Genomic DNA, 23,190 nt, shown 5'->3' with positions numbered 1-23,190 from the left:
ATAAGAAATGATGACACTAAGCACTTGATTGGCTCTGACCCTAAAAGCACTTAGAGCCTGAAATTGAACCTTTATTTTTATATAAAACATGAGCCTCTGAGAAAGTATACTAGTTCAATGCAAATGAGAGAAGACTCATACGCCAAATGTAGTGCATGGTAGTTATATTGCCTTGTTTTAGAGTTCTGCTTTTCAGTACACTTAATTCACTCTGGCTTTAAAGAAGAAAGTATTCTAATATAGCAAATCCTCAAACAAAAATTGGCAATTGACCATTACAAGAATAAATTTAAAATACATTGATGTCTACAATATCCTGCATTTTCATATCCGTGTCCAAAAGAGAAATAAATCAATGAAATTATTTTTAAACCACATAGAAAGTGATGTAATGGGATTGTCACACTTGTTATATGCAATCAAATGTGCACTCCTTTGTTAGTGATATACTGTGAAACTCTTACTAAGCAAAAACACTTATAGCAACAAATTTAAAGATCAGGCACATTGTACATAAATGCTATGTGTTTTGAAAAGTATTCACTGTATTAGTTATCATGAATTGCTACCATCTACCATATCTCATTCTATGCAAGGATACCAGGCCAGCTACCAATCCATAAAGTGTAATGTTTCACATACTTCATAGAGTAGTTTAAAACACATCATGATATGAAATAATTTGTATTACATAGTAATTTAATCCCTTGCAATAGGGTTAATGTTGGACAAAGTCTGGACACTTTTCTTCCAATTTGAATTACATACATTAACTTTGCCACACACCACAGAACTAATGCATGTATTACTTCAGACATGCTTTAATTTATAATCAAAACAAAAAAGTTGTTGCAAAAATACATGTCACCAATGTGGAACACATTCAAGATTGTATAAAAGTACTGAACTGATATCCCAAAACAGGTATATGTAAGCAGTACATAAGGAAAGACTAGTTTTAATATGAAACAGTCATTTAAGTCACATACAACATAAGAAGCATGACCTTTTTATAAAATGTCACAGATACTTTTAGGCAGGCAATATTATATATAAATGAGAAGTAGTTATTTTATGCAGAAGTTATTAATAATTTCTATTAAGTTGGAATAAAGAAAATGTAAAAAGGTGCTAAATTTCAACACCACTGATTTTGTAAACATCTCAAACCAAGAAATACATTTAAGAATATCTAATTATGAAGTCCAAATGAAGGCCCCAATCCTGCAAGCACTCTGAATTTTTCTTAACTTCATGCACATCATTTCACTGACTTCATTAGGACTATTCACCTGCTTAAAATTAAGTACATGTGTAAGAGTGTTTGCAGGATTGGGGCATAAGCGGAAATTTATACAGATAGCAAAGTATCTTATTGAGCAGCCCTGAAAATTATACTTTTGTTTTTAATAGAGCAAACACTAAATATATTATAATATTTGGCACTTCTACAGTGTCTCTCATCTGAAGATTTCAAATATTAAGCCTCTCAGCTTAATATTGTGAAGTCAGTATTAATCCCATCATACAGATAAGTAAATTGAGGCACAGGTAGTTAAGTGATTTGTCTAAGGTTACAAAGATAATCAGAAAAAGAGCCAGGAACAAAAGATGGGATTTTTGACACCCATATCTCTCTAATCCATAGACAGCAGTGCCTCTTATCCCACCACTAATTACAACACAATATTAGAATATTAAACCGGTACATAAAATATTTGCACATTTAAAATGGTCTAAGGCAGAGGTTCTCAAACTTCATTGCACGTGACCCCCTTTTGACAACAAAAATTACTACACGACTCCAGGAGGGGGGACCGAAGCCTGAGCCTGCTTGAGCTCCATCACCTTGGGCGGGGGGACCAAAGCTGAAGCTCAAGGGCTGCAGCCCCAGGCAGAGGGCCTGTAACCTGAGCCCCGCCACCCAGGCCTGAAGTCCTCGGGTTTCAGCTTCGGCCCCCGGCAGTGGGTCTCGGGCTTTGGCTTCAGCCCCGGACCCCAGCAAGTCTAACAGCAGCCCTGGCAACCCCATTAAAACAGGGTTGCGATCCACTTTGGGATCAGGAGAACCGCTGGTCTAAGGCAAAATAAGTTTGTCAGTGTTACCGACTATTTAATTAAGTTTCCAATTATTTATTTCATCTGGGATTAAAAATTAAAAAACTTGGGCAGCCACACTACTGAGAAGTCATTCTATCAAGCAGCATTCTGAGCCATTTTATAAAGGAGATGGGATTGATCCACTTCCTCCATTCTCCATAAAACTCCAGGTTTGCAGATTTACAAAATCCTTACAATATTTTGGTGTGAAGCACCAGTACAACCTAAAACACTAACATTGAAAGAATTACATGATAGCTCAATACAAATTGTTTCATGTAGAGTATTACAAAAATCAGGTATACTAACCAACCCTCCTAATCCCATAACTAGCATGGTTCTAATTTTAAGCAGGTGACATTCCTACTACCCTACTAATATACATGATTGTTCTTTTTCTCATACATACTTGAAATACTATTAGCTAATACACTCTAAAAACAAATGCATCTGCTCTCTGTAAATAGAATTCAGAAATACTGAGACCACATCAATATCAATGCTATGATAGCTGTTTAATTTTGGTACTTTGATAGCATTTGCTAATGCCTTTTATTTGTAGGACTAAACATTTGGGTGGAAACTCACAGGTTTTCACCCCATGCCCATCCCACATGCTAACCAATTAGTATATTTGGTTACATTCATATGGAAATATTTTTCTAACAAATGTAAAAAGCATGTGGCTACTCTGAAATACTGGAATTGGTAGGGAGGGGAGGTGCAGGAAATTCTATGGTCATTTTAAACACAGTATCTGACTCCTGCACTGGATTGTAAAATGTTCAGTGGACTTCTAAGGACAAACACTGGAATCTTTTATTTGTATTAGGAATCTAGAAGAACTCACATCATCACAAACTAGCAAAGAAAGCATCGTCCCTTAGCCTCTGGTGGATTTCTTAGTCGCTGAGCAGAATTCTGATTTCTGTTACATCAGTGTAAATCTGGGGTAACTTCACAAGCTTCACAATTTGCACTGGTGCAACAGAGATCAGAATCTGGCCCACAGGAACCTATGCTATCTGAACACGGTTTTGGTTTTAATTTCTACATCAATACTACAAACAAATTAGAATTAAAGCAGTAAGCCACAGGTAAAATTCTTGAAGACATTACTTTAGCAGAGATTACTACTGTAAGTCATCAAACCAGTAAGAAAAATAGCAAAACTGAAGGTTAGCCTTTGTATTGAGCTAGTAATATTGAAAACACATGCCCAAATTTGCCTTTACACCTCTAGAAGATTCCCAGTGAGGCGATGTAAAAGGTGTGAGAAAGTACCACCACCTCTGGGCATCATTCTCCAGATACTGCAGAAGGTCCTTTAATAATGTAAGCAAGCCGTACGTAGCCCTTTATGCTCATACATAACCTATAACGTTAATGGGGAGCTACACACATACATACACCAAAAGGACAGCACATCTCCAAGTAATGTTTAGAAGCACAGTTACAATAGAACCTCACAAATTCACATTCAGTGGGGGAACCTTGTAAACTACTCAATTAGTAAACAATCAAAATTAATTAAAAGAATGATGATGTATCACAAAGTGACCTTTATGTTTCTATTCTATTTAGGTTCTTATACCATCCTTATCACCACAGTATCTGAGCGCCTTCAAGTAGTGCATTAAGCAATATGACTAGCATCTGTCATGTTTGACAAGTGTGGTTTGGTTTTAATGATTATTATAACTCATTTGCATACGGGTAAATATAATAGACAGATCTAGTAGCACTACCTATTATAAGGCTGCCCAACACCTTTCATTATAAAACCTCATTTTCAGTTGCTTATAACTTTGCCAAATTTTAACTGTTTGGGTTGAATTTTCATGCCGGGTATCAGGAAAATTCAACAGTTTAGCTGTTTCCAAGAACAAGTTTAGGAAAAATATGCTGTGTTGGCCATGTTAAAATATATCTTAGAATTATTTAAATTGAGAAGCTCTAGCACTTCCATACTTTGGAGGAGGGGCTTGAAGTTTGGCAGGTGGATCACAACTTTTCCAACCGCTATAAAAATTCACCCAAGTTGGCCAAATTACAAGACACTGAAAAAAATCACAGTTCACACAAGATCAGTAAATATGAGAGCAGGGAGACGGTCTCTCTTGTGCTGTCAACGCTCTGCCAGCTGGTGCCCTGGCACCTAGGAGGAGGCATGTGATCATATAAAATTAAAGACTATATCCTACTGTATATGCACAGAAAGGGCCTAAATCTGGCATTCCCTAACTTTTGAATGCTTGACTTTGCAACCATGATGTTATTTTAGTGTTTTTAAATGTAATGCTATGATATATTTTGTAAAAATACTGAATTTTTAGTAACGTAAGATTTCACTAGAATTCTTGGCTATTAAATATTTGCTGAGAAGTCAGGAGGCACTGTATTTTGAAGTGTAAACATCACAAATACTAAAACAATCAAATGCAATGTTGATTCATTGTTTCAGATGCAGAATAAGAAAAAAAAAATTAAAATCCTTAGTGCTCATCTTAAAATAAAATTCATTAGAACTCCTCTTTCTCCATGTCACCTCCTCCACCTTTTCTCCTACCCACAGGACAGATAGCATTGACATGAGCAAAACAGTAATGGACATTCATAAAACATAACAATAATGAATGCTTCCAATATATAGTACCATCAAGGCTCAGCACTAGCTGGCAGCCTGTATTCATCGAGGCAGATGTTCTGACATCAATAATTCCAGTAATTCATTTTTTAATGCAAAACTTGCTTGTGATCAAACAAATACCAGACATATTTTGGATCTTCAAACGTTGTCTGTTTCTGATCAAAGTTTAAATACTCACATAAACAGATGGAATTTCATGAGTGAAGATAGACTAAAAGCAAAAAACAAACAAAAAAACCCAAAACCAACCTTGATTGTCTATAGAAAATGAAGTATACCATTAAGAGCAATACCTCTGTAGTATGTATTTCAATACTGCATCAGTGGATGTCATCATCCATCAGTATTCAATGCAGGTGGCCCTGCAGTCTCCCTAGTACGCATCAACTGGACATCCTTTTCAGCCATGCAAGTATCACAGCCCCATACTGCTGATGCTTCTGCAGTGAGGAGGCCATAAGCAGACTCAGTCATGCCCGTACAGATCCGATGAAACCATTTTTGACAAGAAGCTTCACACAAGATGGCATCCTGGTCATCATTAACTTCATGTGTACAAATTCCACATGGATAGACTGGCTCAGAGGATGAATGACCATGACGACTGAGGTGGAGAGATGTTTTGCTGCTCTTTTCAGAGTTGCATCCTTCAGCTGTAACTCTAGGCTGACGGGACTTGCTCTGAGTCCCATTAGCATGACTACTGTTAGTGTTATCTGCATTATGAGAATGGTTGCTCTCTTGATTTACTACACTGTTTCGATTAACATTTTTTAAGTCAGCACTACCTTGGTTCACGATGTCATCTGTTCTGTGGTGATGCTGATGTGTAGCGGTGTTCTGGTTGGAAGTTTTGCTTGCACCTTGACTGAAGTCTTGCTTTTGTGCTGATGGTTTTGTCTGATTGTAGGTGTTGGGTGGTGGAACAAAAGAATGGTTTGAATCTAACTGGGAATTAAAATGTGGATTGCTTGCAGGTCCAAAGTTAGATGTCATGTCAGGGTGTGGTATTTGACTAGTATTTTGTGGAGGAATGTGACCAAAGTTCTCACCAGGATTTGGTCTGAAGTGCTGACTGGGCATATTGACATTTTGACCACTGTTATAAGATGGATGATTTCCAAAACCTGTGTTATCATGTGGACCAAAGTTGAAAGCATGAGGTCGATTAAAAGCCATTCCAACAGGGTTCTGAGGAAGTGGGTGTGGCTGGTTTCTGAGGGTGTAAGAACCACCATATGGTGAGGACATTCTGGGCAGCATGTGAGGTGGCATTCTGAAAGTGTTGTAACCTCCAAAACCAGGGTAACCAGGATGGTTAAAATAAGGACTTCCTGAAGGTAGGGGTTTATAGGAGACAGTATTATAGTTATCATCAAATGGATTAGCCGCTACAAGGTGGTCTGAGCTTGGATTCGGCGGTGGAGCATATTCAGATGGAGGAGGAAAGGAAGATCCCTGAAAATATTTAGAATATAACATTTAAATTAGCATTCGTATAAACTTCCCTACAAGAACACATGGGCTTTCAACCATAAAGAAGCTGGATCGGGAGCACGAGTGAACCAAAGTCTTCTGTTTATTCAGTCAGGAGCCACATGGGCAGCAACCATCAGTGTAAGCTTCCCCACACTACTCTGGCAGTGAGCCCTAAGTCTCATCAGAAAGGAAGAGAGAGAGAATAGTTCAGGCTCCAGGCTCATTCCTCCCTGGGCCTCTCTTGCAAGACTGCCAATATGGGCACCAGTTGTGGTGGTGATTTTTGTGATACGGTAGCCCCTGGAAGAGTGGATCCCTTTGCAGGTATACAGGTCTAATGCCACCGTTGGTCTTTATATTATTAGGAGTCTGATCCTGCCATTGTCTCCCACACAGAACCCTGACTGAAACCAACTGAGTTCTGTGGCTGGAGTACATACTCTTATTTTATAAAGTATTTTCTGAGTTTGTCTTAAGAGCTATTTCATACAACTCATGATGCCATTAAAGTGATTTAGACTAATTTCACTATTTTTAAAAACTGTGCAGCTGTACAACATGCTGCCAAAAATGCTCACTGTGTGGTTTTGTTTCCTTCTTTTATTTAAGAAATACAGGATTCCTGCAAAATCATATAATTAAAACATAAAAACTCATGTTTAAATACCGTTTAAAAATAGATTTTCCTTTGTTTCCTCTCAGGCTACATTTACTAAATTAAAGGTCAAATCTTTCTCCTGACCCATCCCACTTTTGATGAGGCTATGCAAGACTTAAAAGATAGCAATACTACTGTATCCGTGCTGCAAGGTGTACAGGCAGGAGACAGTCTGACCAGCGGGACTCTCCATCTTCTGTGAACCAGAGGGATCTGCTCTGTGACAGCACTTTGTGGAACTGTGGCTGGGCTGGGAGCATGGGGGGTTTAGTGGACGCAGAGGCTGCATAAATGACTATAGAGAGTGACTGCGCAACTGACTCTCGTTCTGGTCCAGTTTGTGGGGAGAGTTCTGGCATGCTCACCCCCACATAGCTCCCTCATGCACAGTGTGCACAGAAGACAAGAATTTGGCCCCAAATATTTAGTAGCCTAGGCTGGGGAAATGATTCTGCAGATTTCTGTTGCCTTGCAAACTTTATTAGAGGTAACAAAAGAGGAGGAATTTATCTGCAGGACCATTATATTTATCATAATTCTGCTGCTAAAGGAAAGCTTCATTACTAGAGAGAACTAAGAGATCCAAAAGCCTGAAATTAATTGTATATGCCTACAACAGTGGGTTTCACCACTACTTGACCAAGAAAAAGCAACAGACACCCAAGTCAACAGGAATCGGGCATACATATTATAAGATGGTAACTGGTCCTACATGAATCAAGTTATTCTCATTATTTGCCACTAAGTAACTAAGAGCAGATATTCTGAGACACAGTGCTGAGTGGACACAGAAGAGGACAATTCTACTTTACAGATGATGATCAATATCAATGTTTTGCATTAGCACCCAAATCCTATGTCTTCCCACATTCTCTCGAAGCCCCATTTCCAGTGGACAGAAGAGCCAAACAGTATAAATTCAATGTACCGAGTGTGCCTCATGACTCCCTGCATTGGAAAGCACGATGGGGGTGCACTAAAGGTGTGGCCAATGGGTTCATGAACTGCATGGACCCATTAGTCCACAAATCTTCATATATGGGGAAAGCAGCAGCCCGCAGCTACCACTCATACCCTGAAGATTCACACCAAACAACTGAAGGCTGGGGATTAAATTCTGTTCCTCAGAACCATGTCCACATGACTGAATGAACAGCCTGTTCACTCTGTGCATATTTACCAGAGACTTTATATTCTCCTCTTGCAGGATACATGCAATCTCCAGGGATTAAAAGAACTTCAATAGGAGTTACTTGTAACCAGCGTGGGGATGGAGAGGGATCTAAGATTTTACGTAAACACTTAATTATAAGATACTGAAAAGCTACTAATCTGTGCCTGTGATAAAGGATTGATATTCCTAGATGAAAGAGATACTCATATAAGTTAGCAACATCTGAGTGTGTTATTTATTCAAAAAATCGAGATCAGAAGCAATTTACCTGTGTATTTGACTTGCGCTTTTTCTTATCTGGGCTTCCAAGTTGTACTCCTGGTCCTCCTAACCCATCCAATCCACTGTCACCACCTACAAAATTTCAATCAATATAATTCTGCATTTGTTTCAATACAGATTTTATATTAATGTGTGCCTTTCTGTGTCATACCAAGAAAAGCCTGTGACAAACATCAAAGTATCACTAATTCTAGCTTAAAACTACAAAGTCTATAGAATGAACACACCTGGAGGTATAGGGAGCTGTAACACAACTACTGGAGTCCATCTCCATTAGAACATGAAGGCCTTATTCAAAGCCCATTAAAGTCAGTGGAAAGACTTCCATTAATTTAATTGGGTTTTGGATCAAGCCCTTGGTTCTTAAGGCTTCTTCTCTCACCAAAAAGGAATTATCTAAGATTCATCTCCCACTTAACTTACACAGATGTGGTGTTCATCAGCCTGGGACTCCCAGTGCACAATAGGCAGTTAGAGTATGTAGTTAAGGAACGAACAAGCAGAAACAAGTCTATGAATGAAAACCTGGCATTCTATTAATGAAAATCCCTGAAAACCTGGCATACAGCTGAGACAAGACTCTCAGCTTGTCATTTCCAAACTCCCATAAATTAAGTCTTGATCATGCAAAAGGTCACCCCAGGAAAAATCTCACTATAATCAATGAGCCAGCACTAGGGGATTCCTTTGCAGAGGCCATATATCCTTATGTAGCAGTTAACAAAAGCTATTTTGGTACAAATACAGTTTACTGCAATATGAGGGATGCTTATCTTCTTGATCCACTTATTTCATTTTAACTAAGAGAAAGAAAATCCAACCCTTCACTTGAAGTTCAGCTACACCTTTCATCAGAATGTGACAGACACGTGAAGTCCTACATGATCCTGTAGTACAAATTATGACTTTTTATTTTTAAATCCCTTGTAAAGCTATAGATCAGTGGGGGGGCAACCTGTGGCCCACGGGACGCACACAGCCTCTCAGGGTAATCCTTTGGCGGGCCGCGAGACAGTGTTTACATTGACTGTCCACAAGCATGGCTGCCTACAGCGCCCAGTGGCCACGGTTCGCCGATCCTGACCAATGGGAGCTGCGGGAAGCGGCAGCCAGCATCTCCCTTCAGCCCGCACTGCTTCCCGCAGCTCCCATTGGCCAGGAACAGCAAACCGCAGCCACTGGGAGCTGCAGATGGTCAATATAAACACTGGTTTCAGAGTAGCAGCTGTGTTAGTCTGTATCCGCAAAAAGAACAGGAGTACTTGTGGCACCTTAGAGACTAACAAATTTTGTGTATATATATCTCCTCAATATATGTTTCACTCTATATGCATCCGAAGAAGTGGGCTGTAGCCCACGAAAGCTTATGCTCTAATAAATTTGTTAGTCTCTAAGGTGCCACAAGTACTCCTGTTCTTTTTTTAATATAAACACTGTCTTGCGGCCCGCCAGCAGATTACCTTGATGGGCCGCAGGTTGCCCACCACTGCTACAGATGGATAGAGGAGATTTTAGTGATAAATGTCCCATTACATTAGTAGTAGAAATTAATTTGTTTTGGGAATGAAGAGTAACCTTGAGCCAAAGTCATGTACAGACGATGTTAAGGTGACAGATTTTAACCTGGTAGAACCATCAATATGAACAGACTGTATACAAGTTCATTCTTTTTTGTCCATGCTCTATCTACATCTTTTCTAAAACACTATGATAAACAATGATTCTTTGCTGCTACATACAGTGGAATGTATGTAAACTGACCTCAGATTGGTACTATCATTTGATTTTTTTCAGAAAAGTGTGACGTCTCCCTATGTTTAAAATTCACATTAAAAAACTAGCCAAACTCTACCAAGATACAGATGTTTTGCTGCACATAAGAATTTGTTATTACTGAAGCAACACTCATCTGGTTACACAGGGTCGAATTTTAAAGGCATCTACAGACAGGCATCTAGTGCTGCTAAGCAGGCTAGGTGCCTAATTCCCATTGTCTTCTTTTTAGGTGCTTTTGAAAGTCCCATTAGGTGCTGTCATAAATATAAAGGGAAGGGTAACAACCTTTATGTATGCAGTAATATAAAATCCCTCTTGGCCAGAGGTACAGAATCACTTACCTGTAAGGGGTTAATCAGTTCAATTAACCTAGTTGGCACCTGACCAGAAGGACCAATGGGAAAAGAAGATACTTTCAAATTTGGGGGGGGGGAGAGGTTTGGTTGGTGCTCTCTTTGTTTTGGTTCCCTCTCGGGACAAAGAGAGAGACCAAGCAGGTAAACCTGCTCCTAAAAGATCCTGAAATGATATATCTAAAATTATCAGAAATTGTAAGTAATAGCAAGGAAATGCATTAGATTATCTTTTGTTTTAGCTTGTGAATTTTCCCTATGCTAAGAGGGTAATTTTATTCCTGTTTTGTAACTGGGAAGCAGTCAGAGAGAAATCCTCTGTGGTTTAAATCTTTTTATTTACCCTATAAAGTTATCTTCCATCCTGATTTTGCAGGTGTGATTCTTTTACTTTTTTTTTTTTTTTTTTTTTATAAATAAAATTCTTCTTTTACGAACCTGATTGATTTTCAGTGTCCTAAAAACCAGGGATTTGGTCTGTGCTCACTTTGTTAACCTATTAACAAATTTGTTAACCTATTAACCTATTTGTTAACCTACTTTGTTAACTTATCCAAGTGGCCCCTCCGTGAATGTCTGTTTAAATCATTTGGTGGTGGCAGCAATACCGTCCAAGGACAAGGAAAGGAATTTGTGCCTTGGGGGAATTTTTAACCTAAGCTGGTGGAATATAAGCTTAGAGGGTCTTTCATCCGGGTCCCCACATCTGTACCCCAGAGTTCAGAGTGGGGAGGGAACCCTAACAGGTGCCCATCTGTAAGCACCTAAAAGTATTAAAATCTGACCCATAGCAGCAATGATTCTGATCCTTCAGCCCAGCTAAGGAGGGCTCGGTCCAAGTCAAGACCCTTTGCACCTCACCCATCCTCAATCCTGGTCTGTTCTGATGCCAGTTCAGGTCTCTAGCATAAATTAGAGTAGTCTGAAGGTAACTGTGTTTTACTGGGGCATATGGATGCTAGTTCACGCTCCTTTCTCACACATCCCCTATGCCAGTAAGGGATACAGTGTAGGAACCATTACAACAACTCTACGTCACTCAGAATCCTCCAGCAGGCAGCTGAACCGGCTTTACAGCTGCTTTGCACACACAGTATCACAAAGCTGCTCCAAACAGAGGAGAATCAGGCCCAGTGTATACCAGTTAAAATATCTGAGGTTATTTCAAATATTTTTGATGGATTTCTTAGCCTCAAAGTCACTATTTTGCCGGTCAGCAGGGATTTCATCTTAGTCCCCTCACTAGGAGGGCAGAAAATGCCATTGGGCCGATTTTCACTCAGATAACTCATACTGCTTCAGAACAAGGCTTTCAGGGAAATTACTCATGGAGGAATCCTGTTCTGTACCTGTTTTAATATCCTCCTCTTGGCTCCGGCTGTCAAAGTTAAAATCCCACCTCATCTTTCATATCGTGTATATATATAATTTATAATCCCTAAAATATTTCACCACACATGAGGAAGAAGAATGACCGCCCCAAATCATCATGACTGGAAGAAAACTGGTAAATTCAAATCCTATTAAGTATCAGGCCAGGGGAAATTTTTTTATCATTTTTGAGCATTAACATATCACAGCAGATCACCACAAAATTTGTTGAGAATAACTCTTCGGGATTTGGGGAGAAGTCCAATTCTTACAGTTTATAATGTAAAACGCTGTGTCCCCTTATGGTGCTATGTAAAGTATAGCAGCCCATAGATTGTAAATATTAAATATTCCAATAAAAATTCTGCAGGAAGAAGGGATCATTACAAATACTCCCAAAATTCCAGCCAAAATGTCCTAGCTTGGTAAACGATAAACTACCTCCTCAAATTTTTCCGTTTTCCATCACCCAAGTGTTCTAAAGCATTCTTATAGACATATCACAGTTTAACAGAGAGATGGTCTCATTGACACCTTCTCTTTCATTCAGAATTACACAAACAATTTTCTCTCCCATTCATGTTCACATAGCATCCATGTGTCAACAAGAGCAATTGCTAATATGGAAAAATATTATCTGGAAAGTGTTTAATGTATTTTAGCTTCTTTTAATGAAATTCAGCAGCTGGAAATTGGGAGAGTGTTAAATATGTGACCAGACAATTCTCTAAGGACCACCAGCAAATGCTCACCTTCCTGTAGCAGTTCAAAATACAGCCTAAAGCTCTGTAAGTTTTGTTAAGTATAAACTAGTACTCAAGGATCTGATCCCGCAAACACTTAAGTACATGAGTAACCCTACTTATGTGAGTAGTTCCATAGGAGTCAATGGGACTACTCACATAAGTAAAGCTACTTGGATGCTTATTGATTTGCAAGACTGTTTGATGAAGTACTAAGCTTTTGTGATCTCATCTTTCTCTATGGGTATGTCTACACTACGAGGGTATTTCGATTTCACTTAAATCGAATATGTGAAATCGATATTGCAAAGTCGAACTTGTGTGTCCACACTAAGGACAGTAATTCGACTTTGTGAGTCCACAGTAACGGGGAAAGCGTCGACATTGGAAGCGGTGCACTGTGGGCAGCTATCCCACAGTTCCCGCAGTCCCCGCTGCCCATTGGAATTCTGGGTCGAGCCGCCAATGCCTTCTGGGTAAAAAAAAAGGGTCGAGGGTGCTTTTGGGTAATTGTCGTCATCCGTCTGTCACTACCGCCCTCCCTCCCTTCCTGAAAGCGCCGGCGGGAAATCAGTTCGCGCACTTTTCGGGTCAGTGACAGCGCGGACGCCACAGCACTGCGAGCATGGATCCCGCTGCGACCATCGCTGCAGTTGTGGCCCTTGTCAATGCCTCGCAGGTTATCATCCACCTTTCCCAGAGGCAGATGCAGATAAATCAGGCGAGGAGGCTACGGCACCGCGGTGAGGGCCTGAACTCTGAGAGGGGCACAGACCTCTCACAAAGCACGGGACCCAGCTCCGAGGACATCACGGTGACAATGGGTCATCTGGATGTTGTGGAACGGCGATTTTGGGCACGGGAAACAAGCACGGACTGGTGGGACCGCATAGTGCTGCAGGTCTGGGACGAATCCCAGTGGCTGCGAAACTTTTGCATGCGGAAGGGGACTTTCATGGAACTTTGTGAGTTGCTGTCCCCTGCCCTGAAGCGCAATGACACCCGGATGCGAGCAGCCCTGACTGTCCAGAAGCGAGTGGCCATAGCCCTCTGGAAGCTTGCAACGCCGGACAGCTACCGGTCTGTCGCGAACCAGTTTGGCGTTGGCAAATCTACCGTGGGGGTTGTTGTGATGCAAGTAGCCACCGCAATCGTCAAGGTACTGCTCTCAAAGGTAGTGACCCTGGGAAACGTGGAGGTCATCATAGATGGCTTCGCCGCGATGGGATTCCCAAACTGCGGTGGGGCTATAGATGGAACTCACATTCCTATCCTGGGACCGGACCACCAGGCCAGCCAGTACATCAACCGAAAGGGCTACTTTTCAATGGTGCTGCAAGCACTGGTGGACCACAGGGGACGTTTTACCAACATCAACGTTGGATGGCCGGGCAAGGTTCATGACGCTCGCGTCTTCAGGAACTCTGGTCTGTTTAGACGGCTGCAGGAAGGTATTTACTTCCCGGACCACAAAATAACTCTTGGGGATGTGGAGATGCCTACAGTGATCCTTGGGGACCCAGCCTACCCGCTAATGCCCTGGCTCATGAAGCCCTACACTGGCGCCCTGGACTCTGAAAAAGAACTCTTCAACTACCGGCTGAGCAAGTGCAGAATGGTGGTGGAATGTGCTTTTGGACGTCTCAAGGGGAGATGGAGAAGCTTACTCACTCGCTGTGATCTCAGCGAAACCAATATCCCCATTGTTATAGCTGCTTGCTGTGTGCTCCACAATCTGTGTGAGAGCAAGGGGGAGACCTTTATGGCGGGGTGGGAGGTTGAGGCAAATAGCCTGGCATCTGATTATGCCCAGCCAGACAGCCGGGTGATTAGAAGAGCCCAGCGGGACGCGCTGTGCATCCGGGAGGCTTTGAAAGCCAGGTTCCACAGTGAGCAGGGTAACCAGTGACTTTTAAGTTTCTGTACAGAGAAGCTGAACCTGCCCCCGTTTCTTTACCCAGTTAAGGATGACTATCCTCTCCAGTTACAGACCCCCTCCACCCCCTTCCAAAAAAATAAAATCAGTTTTACTTTTGTTATTGAACACCGTTGTCTTTAGTACTGTTTTCGCGGGAATCTTTGAAACCGGGGACGCAGACTGTGGTGGGGAGCGGGTGTAGTGTACTGATGGAAATGATCCTTCTAAACTCCAGGAATGACAGGATTCACAGTGGCGGACTGGTTGTTTCAACGGAGCCTGCCAGCCCTCCTGAGTGGGACTGCGTGTATGTGGGGGCTATGTGACTTTATGGCAGGGGGAGGAGGGTTACAGATCCCCTGCTGCGTGGTTCTGTGATCCAGGACAAGGACCGCTGCATACGATCTGTAAGTGCCCTCCCCCGCCACAAAGTCACAGAGCAACTAACACCCCCCCACCCCCCACAGAAGATGAAAACCACCTCCCAGACTGACCAGGGTAACTAGTCACTGCACTGTGTATGTGCCCTGCTGCTGGACCTGCCCCCGCCTCTGTAGCCTGCTAAAGGTGACTGTCCTGTCCAATTACCAAGCCCCTTCCCCCCCTTCAGACAGACTCTCCCTCAAAAGAGCCTGACTGAAACAGTAATGAACAGAAACGTATTTTTTATTAACAACCACACATGAAACTGGGGGGTGAAACTTGGACGGGGGCTTGGGTGAGGCGGGCAGGAAAGGACTTTTCAAATTTTGGGGAATGACAGCCTTCTGGTGCTTGAGCAGTCTGCAGGGGTGGAGTGAGAGTTTTCACTGACTCTTCCGCCCCTCCTTCTTTGGACTTTGGGCGAGGGGGGTATGGGACTTGGTGGCGGGGGAGGGCGGTTAGAGAGAGACTGCAGCGGGGCTCTGTCCTCCTGCCTCCGTTCCTGCAGAACATCAACAAGGCGCCGGAGCGTGTCCGTTTGCTCCCTCAGAAGTCCAAGCAGCGTTTGAGTCGCCTGCTGGTCTTCCTGCCGCGACCTCTCCTCACGTTCCATGTGTGTCCGGTGCATTTGGGACAAATTCTCCCTCCACTGGTTATGCTGTGCTGCCTGGGCTCGGGAGCAGCCCATTAGTTCTGAGAACATGTCCTCTCGCGTCGTCTTCTTCCTCCGCCTAATGTGCGCTAGCCTCTGGGAGTGTGATGCCAGGCTGGGTTGGGAGACAGTTGCAGATGTGGCTGTGGGAATGAGGAAAAGGCAGTGAATTCCTCCGAAAGATAAATGTAGTTGTGAATCAAGAACATAGTCTTTCTCTGTGAACAAGACCATGAACCACACCTATCACATGCACACTGAGGACAAGGTCGAATTTTCGAACCTCGCCTTCAGTGCCTGGGCTTTTGCACTGCCGATCTGGGAAGCAGGGCAGGACACGGTACTCTCTGTAGCAGTCAAACATGGTAAGCCGTAGACTTGTGGCTGCTTAAAACTTTAGGAGTACCACTGGCCTCCTTTCACATTGAAAGCACTGCCAGTCTGTGCTGCCAGCAATCGGCCAGGCAGGAACTCTGGCCCTGTCCCACCCCCTCGCGGATGTGCCAGGGAAAGATCCCTGGATGCTGGCCCTCTCCCGCCCCCACCGGGTGGCTGTAAACCAGCGGTCACAGTTCTGTAAAGGAACTTGTTGCAAGCAGTCCCAATACTAACAGTCCCCTACCTAATTCAAAGCAGGTTGTCATGAGCGACATTACTCTCATGAGGATCCCGGACACCGAGATCCAACGGATGCTTCGAGAAAGCCTGCAGAGACCGGGGCCCTATGCCGCCATGCTATGCAAGGCACTGATACCAGAGTACCTGCTTGTCTCCTGGCGCGGGAACGTCTCGTACTTCAGAGGACCAAGTAAAGCCGCTCTCCCCAGGAACCTGATGAACAGGCTATCCCATTACTTGCAGGAGAGCTTTGTGGAGATGTCCGTGGAGGACTATTGCTCTATCCCCGGACATATAGACCGGCTTTTCATATAGCTGCAGTAGCAGGGACTAAAGAGTGGAGCAGCTTGGGCAGCACAATCATGCACAACCGGACACTGTTTGTTTTTTTTTAAATATTTGTTACTGATTACTTAAGTGCCCAGGGGGAAGAAATCATGAATCACAGATTGTTCTTAGTCTTAATATTCAAGTTTTGTAAAAAATAAAGGTTTATATGTTTAAAGCACTTACCGCTTGATCCTTCCCCTGAATCTGTGTCCGGGTTAAATGCTGGGGAGGGTTGGTAGGGCATCTCTGTAAGGGTGATGAAGAGCTCCTGGCTGTCGGGGAAATCAGCTTGGGAAGCGCTGTCGACTGCCTCGTCCTCCTCATCTCCTTCCTCATCTTCCCCGCCCGCTAACATGTCCGAGGAACCGGCCGTGGACAATATCCCATCCTCAGAGTCCACGGTCAGTGGTGGGGTAGTGGTGGCGGCCGCACCAAGGATGGAATGCAGTGCCTCGTAGAAACGGGATGTGTGGGGCTGGGATCCGGAGCGTCCGTTTGCCTGTTTGGTCTTCTGGTAGCCTTGTCTCAGCTCCTTGATTTTCACGCGGCACTGCGTTGCATCCCGGCTGTATCCTCTCTCTGACATGGCTTTAGAGATCTTCTCATAGATCTTTGCGTTCCGTCTTTTGGAGCGCAGCTCGGAAAGCACGGACTCATCGCCCCACACAGAGATCAGATCCAAGACTTCCCGATCAGTCCATGCTGGGGCCCTCTTTCTATTCTGAGATTGCATGGCCATCTCTGCTGAAGAGCTCTGCATCGTTGCCAGTGCTGCTGAGCTCGCCACGCTGTCCAAACAGGAAATGAGATTCAAACTGCCCAGACAGGAAAAGGAATTCAAATTTTCCCGGGGCTTTTCCTGTGTGGCTGGTCAGAGCATCCGAGCTCGGACTGCTGTCCAGAGCGTCAACAGAGTGGTGCACTGTGGGATAGCTCCCGGAGCTATTAGCGTCAATTTCCATCCACACCAAGCCTAATTCGATATGGCCATGTCGAATTTAGCGCTACTCCCCTCGTTGGGGAGGAGTACAGAAGTCGAATTTAAGAGCCCTCTATGTCGAACTAAGTAGCCTCGTGGTGTGGACGGGTGCAGGGTTAATTCGATTTAACGGCGCTAAATTCGACATAAACGCCTAGTGTAGACCAGGCCTATGTGAGGCCAATAATGTAAGTTAAGCCTACAAATTTATGTATTTTTCCTTTTGGATTTTATAAGAATTTAATTTATACATAAAAGGAAAATTAATGTTAGTCCTCACATACCTCCAAGAAAACTGAACAAGGGTCATTATCAAGCAGCCAAAATAAACTTTCCTGAAAGTCACTTCTTTTATCCACAGTCTTTTCATTAAACGATACACTGAACATTTGGGTATTTTGCAATATACTAGAGTTAAGGTTGCAAAATGGTTTCAGCATAACCCCCTGTTCTCAGACACTCTTTGCTTTCTGTAAAAAACAAAAAAACAAAAAAAACCCCAAAGCATTTTGGCTTAGAGTCCAGGGGTCGGCAACCTTTCGGAAGTGGTGTGCCGAGTCTTCATTTAGCCACTCTAATTTAAGGTTTGGCATGCCAGTAATACATTTTAACGTTTTTAGAAGGTCTCTTTCTATAAGTCTATAATATATAACTAAACTATTGTTGTATGTAAAGTAAATAAGGTTTTTAAAATGTTTAAGAAGCTTCATTTAAAATTAAATTAAAATGCAGAGCCCCCCGGACCAGTGGCCAGGACGCAGGCAGTGTGAGTGCCACTGAAAATCAGCTCACATGCCGCCTTCAGCACGCGTGCCATAGGTTGCCTACCCCTGGCTTAGACTTTCTATGCTTGTCACATGTGAAAGCTATTATTCCCCCTTTCAAGTTTTTGAAAAAAATGTAGTTCACCCATTTATGAATGTTGGGAGAGTGGGGGAATAAATCTGCACACTTCTATTTTATACACACGCACACACACACTCTCAAGACAGGCGACGCTTAAAACTTTATATGTAAATAAACAGGCCCTGATTCTGCAAAGACTTTTATGCAACTTTACACAGTAAGCACAGTCCGGTATTTTACAGTATGTGAAGTAAAGCACATGTAAGTCTTTGCAGAATTGGGGCCTTGATGAGTAAGTAGTCCCTTGGCTAGGTATGGGGTTTGCTTTTTTTGTTTTAAGAAACAAACCAAGAGACTATAGATGGGGATGAGGGGGCACTGGTTCAATGGGCATCTGCTGTGGCCCTAATCCTGCAATGATTTATGCACCTATGTAACTTTATGCCCTGCGGCAGTATCCTATTGAAATCAATTGGCTACTCACAAGTATAAAGCGATGTGTGTACTTAAGTGTTTGCAGGATCAGAACCTATTATTTAAATTAGCTTAATGAATCCCAGTCTTCCTGGGACATATTTTCTCTGCTTAACCTGCTAGGTAAAGTACTGCTGCTCTACAGTACTCTACAGTTGCTAGAACAACTGAAAGAAGTGAATTGTAAATATCTGAGTGAAATACACAGTAAAATCCTTGTCCTCTTCCCCCCCCCCCCCCCCCGCGCAAAAGGCTAACATCAAAAACATTAGAAAAATTCACCACAATTTTCAATCCTTTCACGGATACTCTGTACATTCCAGTATCTCATTCCAAAACAAAGGTCTCTCTTTTGCCATTGGAAAGATACAGCTATCACTATGTAAAGAGATGTGCTGCTGCCCTGTTAAGCCAGCCTTGCAGAAAATGGTCTCCAGCCAAACAGCAGCAGCAAATAGGCAGACAGGGATGGAACTGTACTTTCCCAATACATTTCAATGAGGTGTGAGCTTCAAAATCTCACTGGGCCCATACAAATACTGCCATTATTAACAGAAGGTAATTTTTTTCTTCTCTTTTCCAACAAATTTAAAAAAAACAAATATTAGTTTAGTGTTAAGGGTGAGAAAGTGAAAACTCGAAGTTTGGAAATACAATTGGCGCTGTGCAGGAGCGTTAATATGGGCACATGGTGCAGCCTGTACTATACCTATTTAATGCATACTAATATATTACACATCAAGAAAACGAGTAGAAATACTGCATGTGTGTAACATGGTTGGACAAGTTAACAATACTCCTGTATCCTTTAATATTAACTTTTGTACTTTAAATCCCCAATCCTAAAAATGGATCCACACGGCTGCAGGGGTCCACCCATGCAGATCAGTTCGCAGGATCGGCGCCTCACTGTACAGACGTAATATAGCATTCAAAGAAATGCAATTGAGCAATGCTACTTTCAAAGACATCTGGATACCAACGAGCCACGGCAACGCATAAAACAGATCGCAACAGTCATGAGTCAGCCGGACACACAAGTACACATCCAGATAAATGACACCCCCACGGGGTGTAATACGAGCTGGGGCAAGCGGGAGCCCCGAGTCCCGCTCCTGGAGCAGCTCCCTGCCCCGAAGTGCGGCAGCGGCAGCCCCTCCAGACGCCCGGAATGCAGGCGCTGCCTCCAGCTCCCCGCGGCAGCAGGGGGGACGCTCTGGCTCAGACTGCGAGCGGGAGGACGCAATGTCTCCTCGGCAGAGTTAGGCCCAGGACCCCCCGGCTGTCCCTCCGGTGTCCCCAGGGTGCCGGCCCGGCTCCCCCCCGGCCCGCTGTACCTCGGGATCTCTTCAGCGCGATGGGATCCTTCTCCTGTTCCGCTGACATTACAGACGGCGGCGCATGGCTCCCACGGCAGCAGGAATCGAGGCGCTTTGATGTTGCGGCGGCGGCTGGCCCGCACCCCGCCTCCTCCTCCTCCGCCTGCTGCTTCGGCTGCCGCGGCCGCCGCAAGCCGGGCCGGCCACGGGGAGCTGCCAGACTTTGCAAAGTTTGGGAGCGGGAGGGCGGCGGGCGAGGCGCAGGGCGGGCTCCGCTCAGCGGCGGCCCAGGGGCTGCTGCTGCGGGCAGAGCGGCCGGGGGACTGCTCGAGGGGGCTGGGAGCGCGCAGCTGGGCGAGCCCCCTGCATATCGCAGGCATGTGCCTAGCTCGGCGCCCGCTGCCGCCGGGCTGTCAGGCTAGCGCGTCCCCTTGGCTGCGTACAGCGCCCTCTGCGGAGACAAACCCCACGCCCGCCCCTCGGAGCTGCAGGCTCCAAGCCCCCAAAGCCAGCGCCAAAGCCCTGCAGTGAGGCTGGAAACAGCCGTGGCTTCCCCCCTCCTCCAGTCCTCTGCCACGATCGACTGGGGAGAAGCCCGGGAAAGGATCCCCTCCAAGCCCCTGCTATTTCCAAATGGGCCATAGCGCCCGGGAGACGGTTTTACCCTGGCTGCTCCTCTGTAGATTTGCCTGTGATTTGTATTATCCATCGGTAAAGTCTGTAACAAATCCACAGCCACCTAAAGCCATGAGTCTGCGGTCGGCTCAGTGCAAGCAAACTGCGTCCACGTGGAGACCACTGAAATCTTTAGGATTCCATTCTGCAGGCCGGTCAGGGTCGACTAGCAGAGTCAGATGGCAGGATCAGGGTTTAGGCTACACTTAAAAGTTAGGTGGACATAGCTACAGTGCACAGACGTGTCAAAAATTCAGGACGCAGAGCCCTGTCACTATGTAAACCTAACACCCAGAATGTTTCCATCAACCTACCTACGTCCACGCTGGATTAAGCAATGGAAAATCCCTTCCCTCACTGCAGAAAGTGTCTATAATACAAAAAGAACAAGGAGTACTTGTGGCAAATGTATTTGAGCATAAGCTTTTGTGGGCTAAAACCCACAGGTGCGTAGCTGCAGGGCTGTAGCCGTGCTGCTATAAGCCCTGGTAGTGTAGGCATAGCCTGAGACCTGGTCTACACTAGAAAATTAAGTCAGTTTAACTACAACAGTCAGGCTTGTGGATTTTTCACACCCCTAAGTGGCACAGTTAAATCAACCTAACCCCCAGTGTAGACAACACTAGCTGGACAGAAAAATTCTTCCGTCAACCTAGCTACCACCTCTCTGGGAGATGGATTACGTATGCTGCTAGGCAAACCCTTCCTGTTAGCAAAGGTAGTGTCTATTCTGAAGTGCTACAACGGTGCATTGTGCTGCTGTAGCATTTCAAATATAGACAAGGCCTAAGACTTCACAGTAGCACATTCTGATGCTTAGTGGGAAGCCACTGCAGCAGCAGAGCTAGAACTTGGAATTACCTGCTCCAGCGTACACTTGAGCAAAATCTCCCTTTACCTTTAGCAGCACAGGTCCCATGCCACACAGCTGAGCAGAGTTCTGATTCCATCTAGTACAAGGCAGCAGGCAGTACATAATAGGAACACTAGTCACTCACTACAATATATTACAACCCACTATACACTTCACTCCAGTCTTAAAGAGCTGTGTATCTCACATAGTACTATTTATGTGGATTGCAGTAGTGCCCAGAAAGTGCAAGGCGCTTTCCAAAAATACCTAAGACGTATTCATACTCCTGAAGAGGATAGAATCTGAAAGAAAGAAAAAAAGGAGGGTGATAAAACACACAATCCAAGGGTTCAGAGTGATGGCTGGCTCACAGATTGGTACATGCACTTTTTGTGTTATTTTATTTATTGCAGGCCATAAACTACCCCCGCTGTTCTCCTGTCTAGAAATTTCTAACTATACTATCTGTTGTTCCCTGGCTTCAAATGTGCAATCACTTCCCAACACTTGGGAATATATTTTGTTCCTCAGTTCTGTATATTTTTGCCATTTATTTACTCCTGAGCGACGTACTTATACTGAATTCTGTAGCGTAGTCCTGCCCTTAGCTGCTAAAGTTCAGGCAGATCTGAACCAAGAACTGATCCCTATTGGTTTACTGAATGTTTCTGATAAATAGCAAATAGTAATAAAGGAAAATCATTTCAATGGTCAGCAGGGTGCAATTTAGCATTTCCACAGTTGAAAAAGGCTCTTGGGACTGCTTTTGTCTTGGCCTATCCATGTTTCAAAACCCTTTTAACACTGGACATGGATGCTCGGGCTTATAGTTCATGGGACAGAATTTCAGGTTGGCTGCCCCACTAGCCCTGACTCTGAGAACGTAGCTGTGGAAGTCAGACTGGAAAAGTTGTTACAGAGGGTACGGTAGGTGAATCCCAAAAGTTTCCTCAGGGGCTGACTGAAATGGGCCCCTCCCCGGTGCTTGACAGAAAGTCCATCAGGGAGTGAAAAATCCCACAAGGTTTTGGGTAGGAATAAAAACCAATGTGTGTTGGCAATGTGAAAACATCTTGACAGAAAGTCACTGTCCATATGCATATAGTTAACCTTGTATTATTTTTAATTTGTCAGACTGTTTATTTTCTTTCGGTTTGGGATGGGTTATACTGGGCATGACCGTTTGGGGCACCATTGGGACAATGGGTACAGTTAAATTGGGGATGCAGAGTGTGATGCTGAGAGGTACTGATGACTGCTTTGATCACAAACCTTTTTGAGAATGGATTTGAATGCTCCCTTCAATTAACATAAATGTCAGAATGAGTTAATCAGAAGCCGCCCACCCAAGACAACAGGAGGCAATGAACCCGCCCAGGAGTTTGGACTGTGTGGTGGAGGGATGGGGAGGGGGGAGAGTGTCTGTGTGTGGAAAGGACTACCAGCTCACATCAAAAACGGGGAACAATAAGAAGACAGTAGAAACACAGTGGGGAAAAATACATACAGATCAAAGA

General features: G+C 43.9%; 1 protein-coding gene across 1 annotated transcript; it reads right to left on the bottom strand.

The window, feature by feature from the left end:
* Positions 1-5,077: 5,077 nt before the first annotated feature.
* On the bottom strand, positions 5,078-20,226 carry PYGO1 (pygopus family PHD finger 1). Its single transcript, XM_065412806.1, has 3 exons — positions 20,164-20,226; positions 8,330-8,415; positions 5,078-6,208 (listed from the first exon to the last, which is right to left on the bottom strand). Exons 1-3 carry the CDS (start codon positions 20,210-20,212, stop codon positions 5,084-5,086), a joined length of 1,260 nt encoding a protein of 419 aa, XP_065268878.1. The 5' UTR covers positions 20,213-20,226; the 3' UTR covers positions 5,078-5,083.
* Positions 20,227-23,190: the final 2,964 nt, after the last annotated feature.

This window comes from Emys orbicularis, chromosome 10 (assembly GCF_028017835.1).
Source record: "Emys orbicularis isolate rEmyOrb1 chromosome 10, rEmyOrb1.hap1, whole genome shotgun sequence".
NCBI classification, from domain to species: domain Eukaryota; kingdom Metazoa; phylum Chordata; order Testudines; family Emydidae; genus Emys; species Emys orbicularis.
Note: the sequence above shows the minus strand (reverse complement) of the source record. Positions and strands in the feature narration are given on the sequence as shown.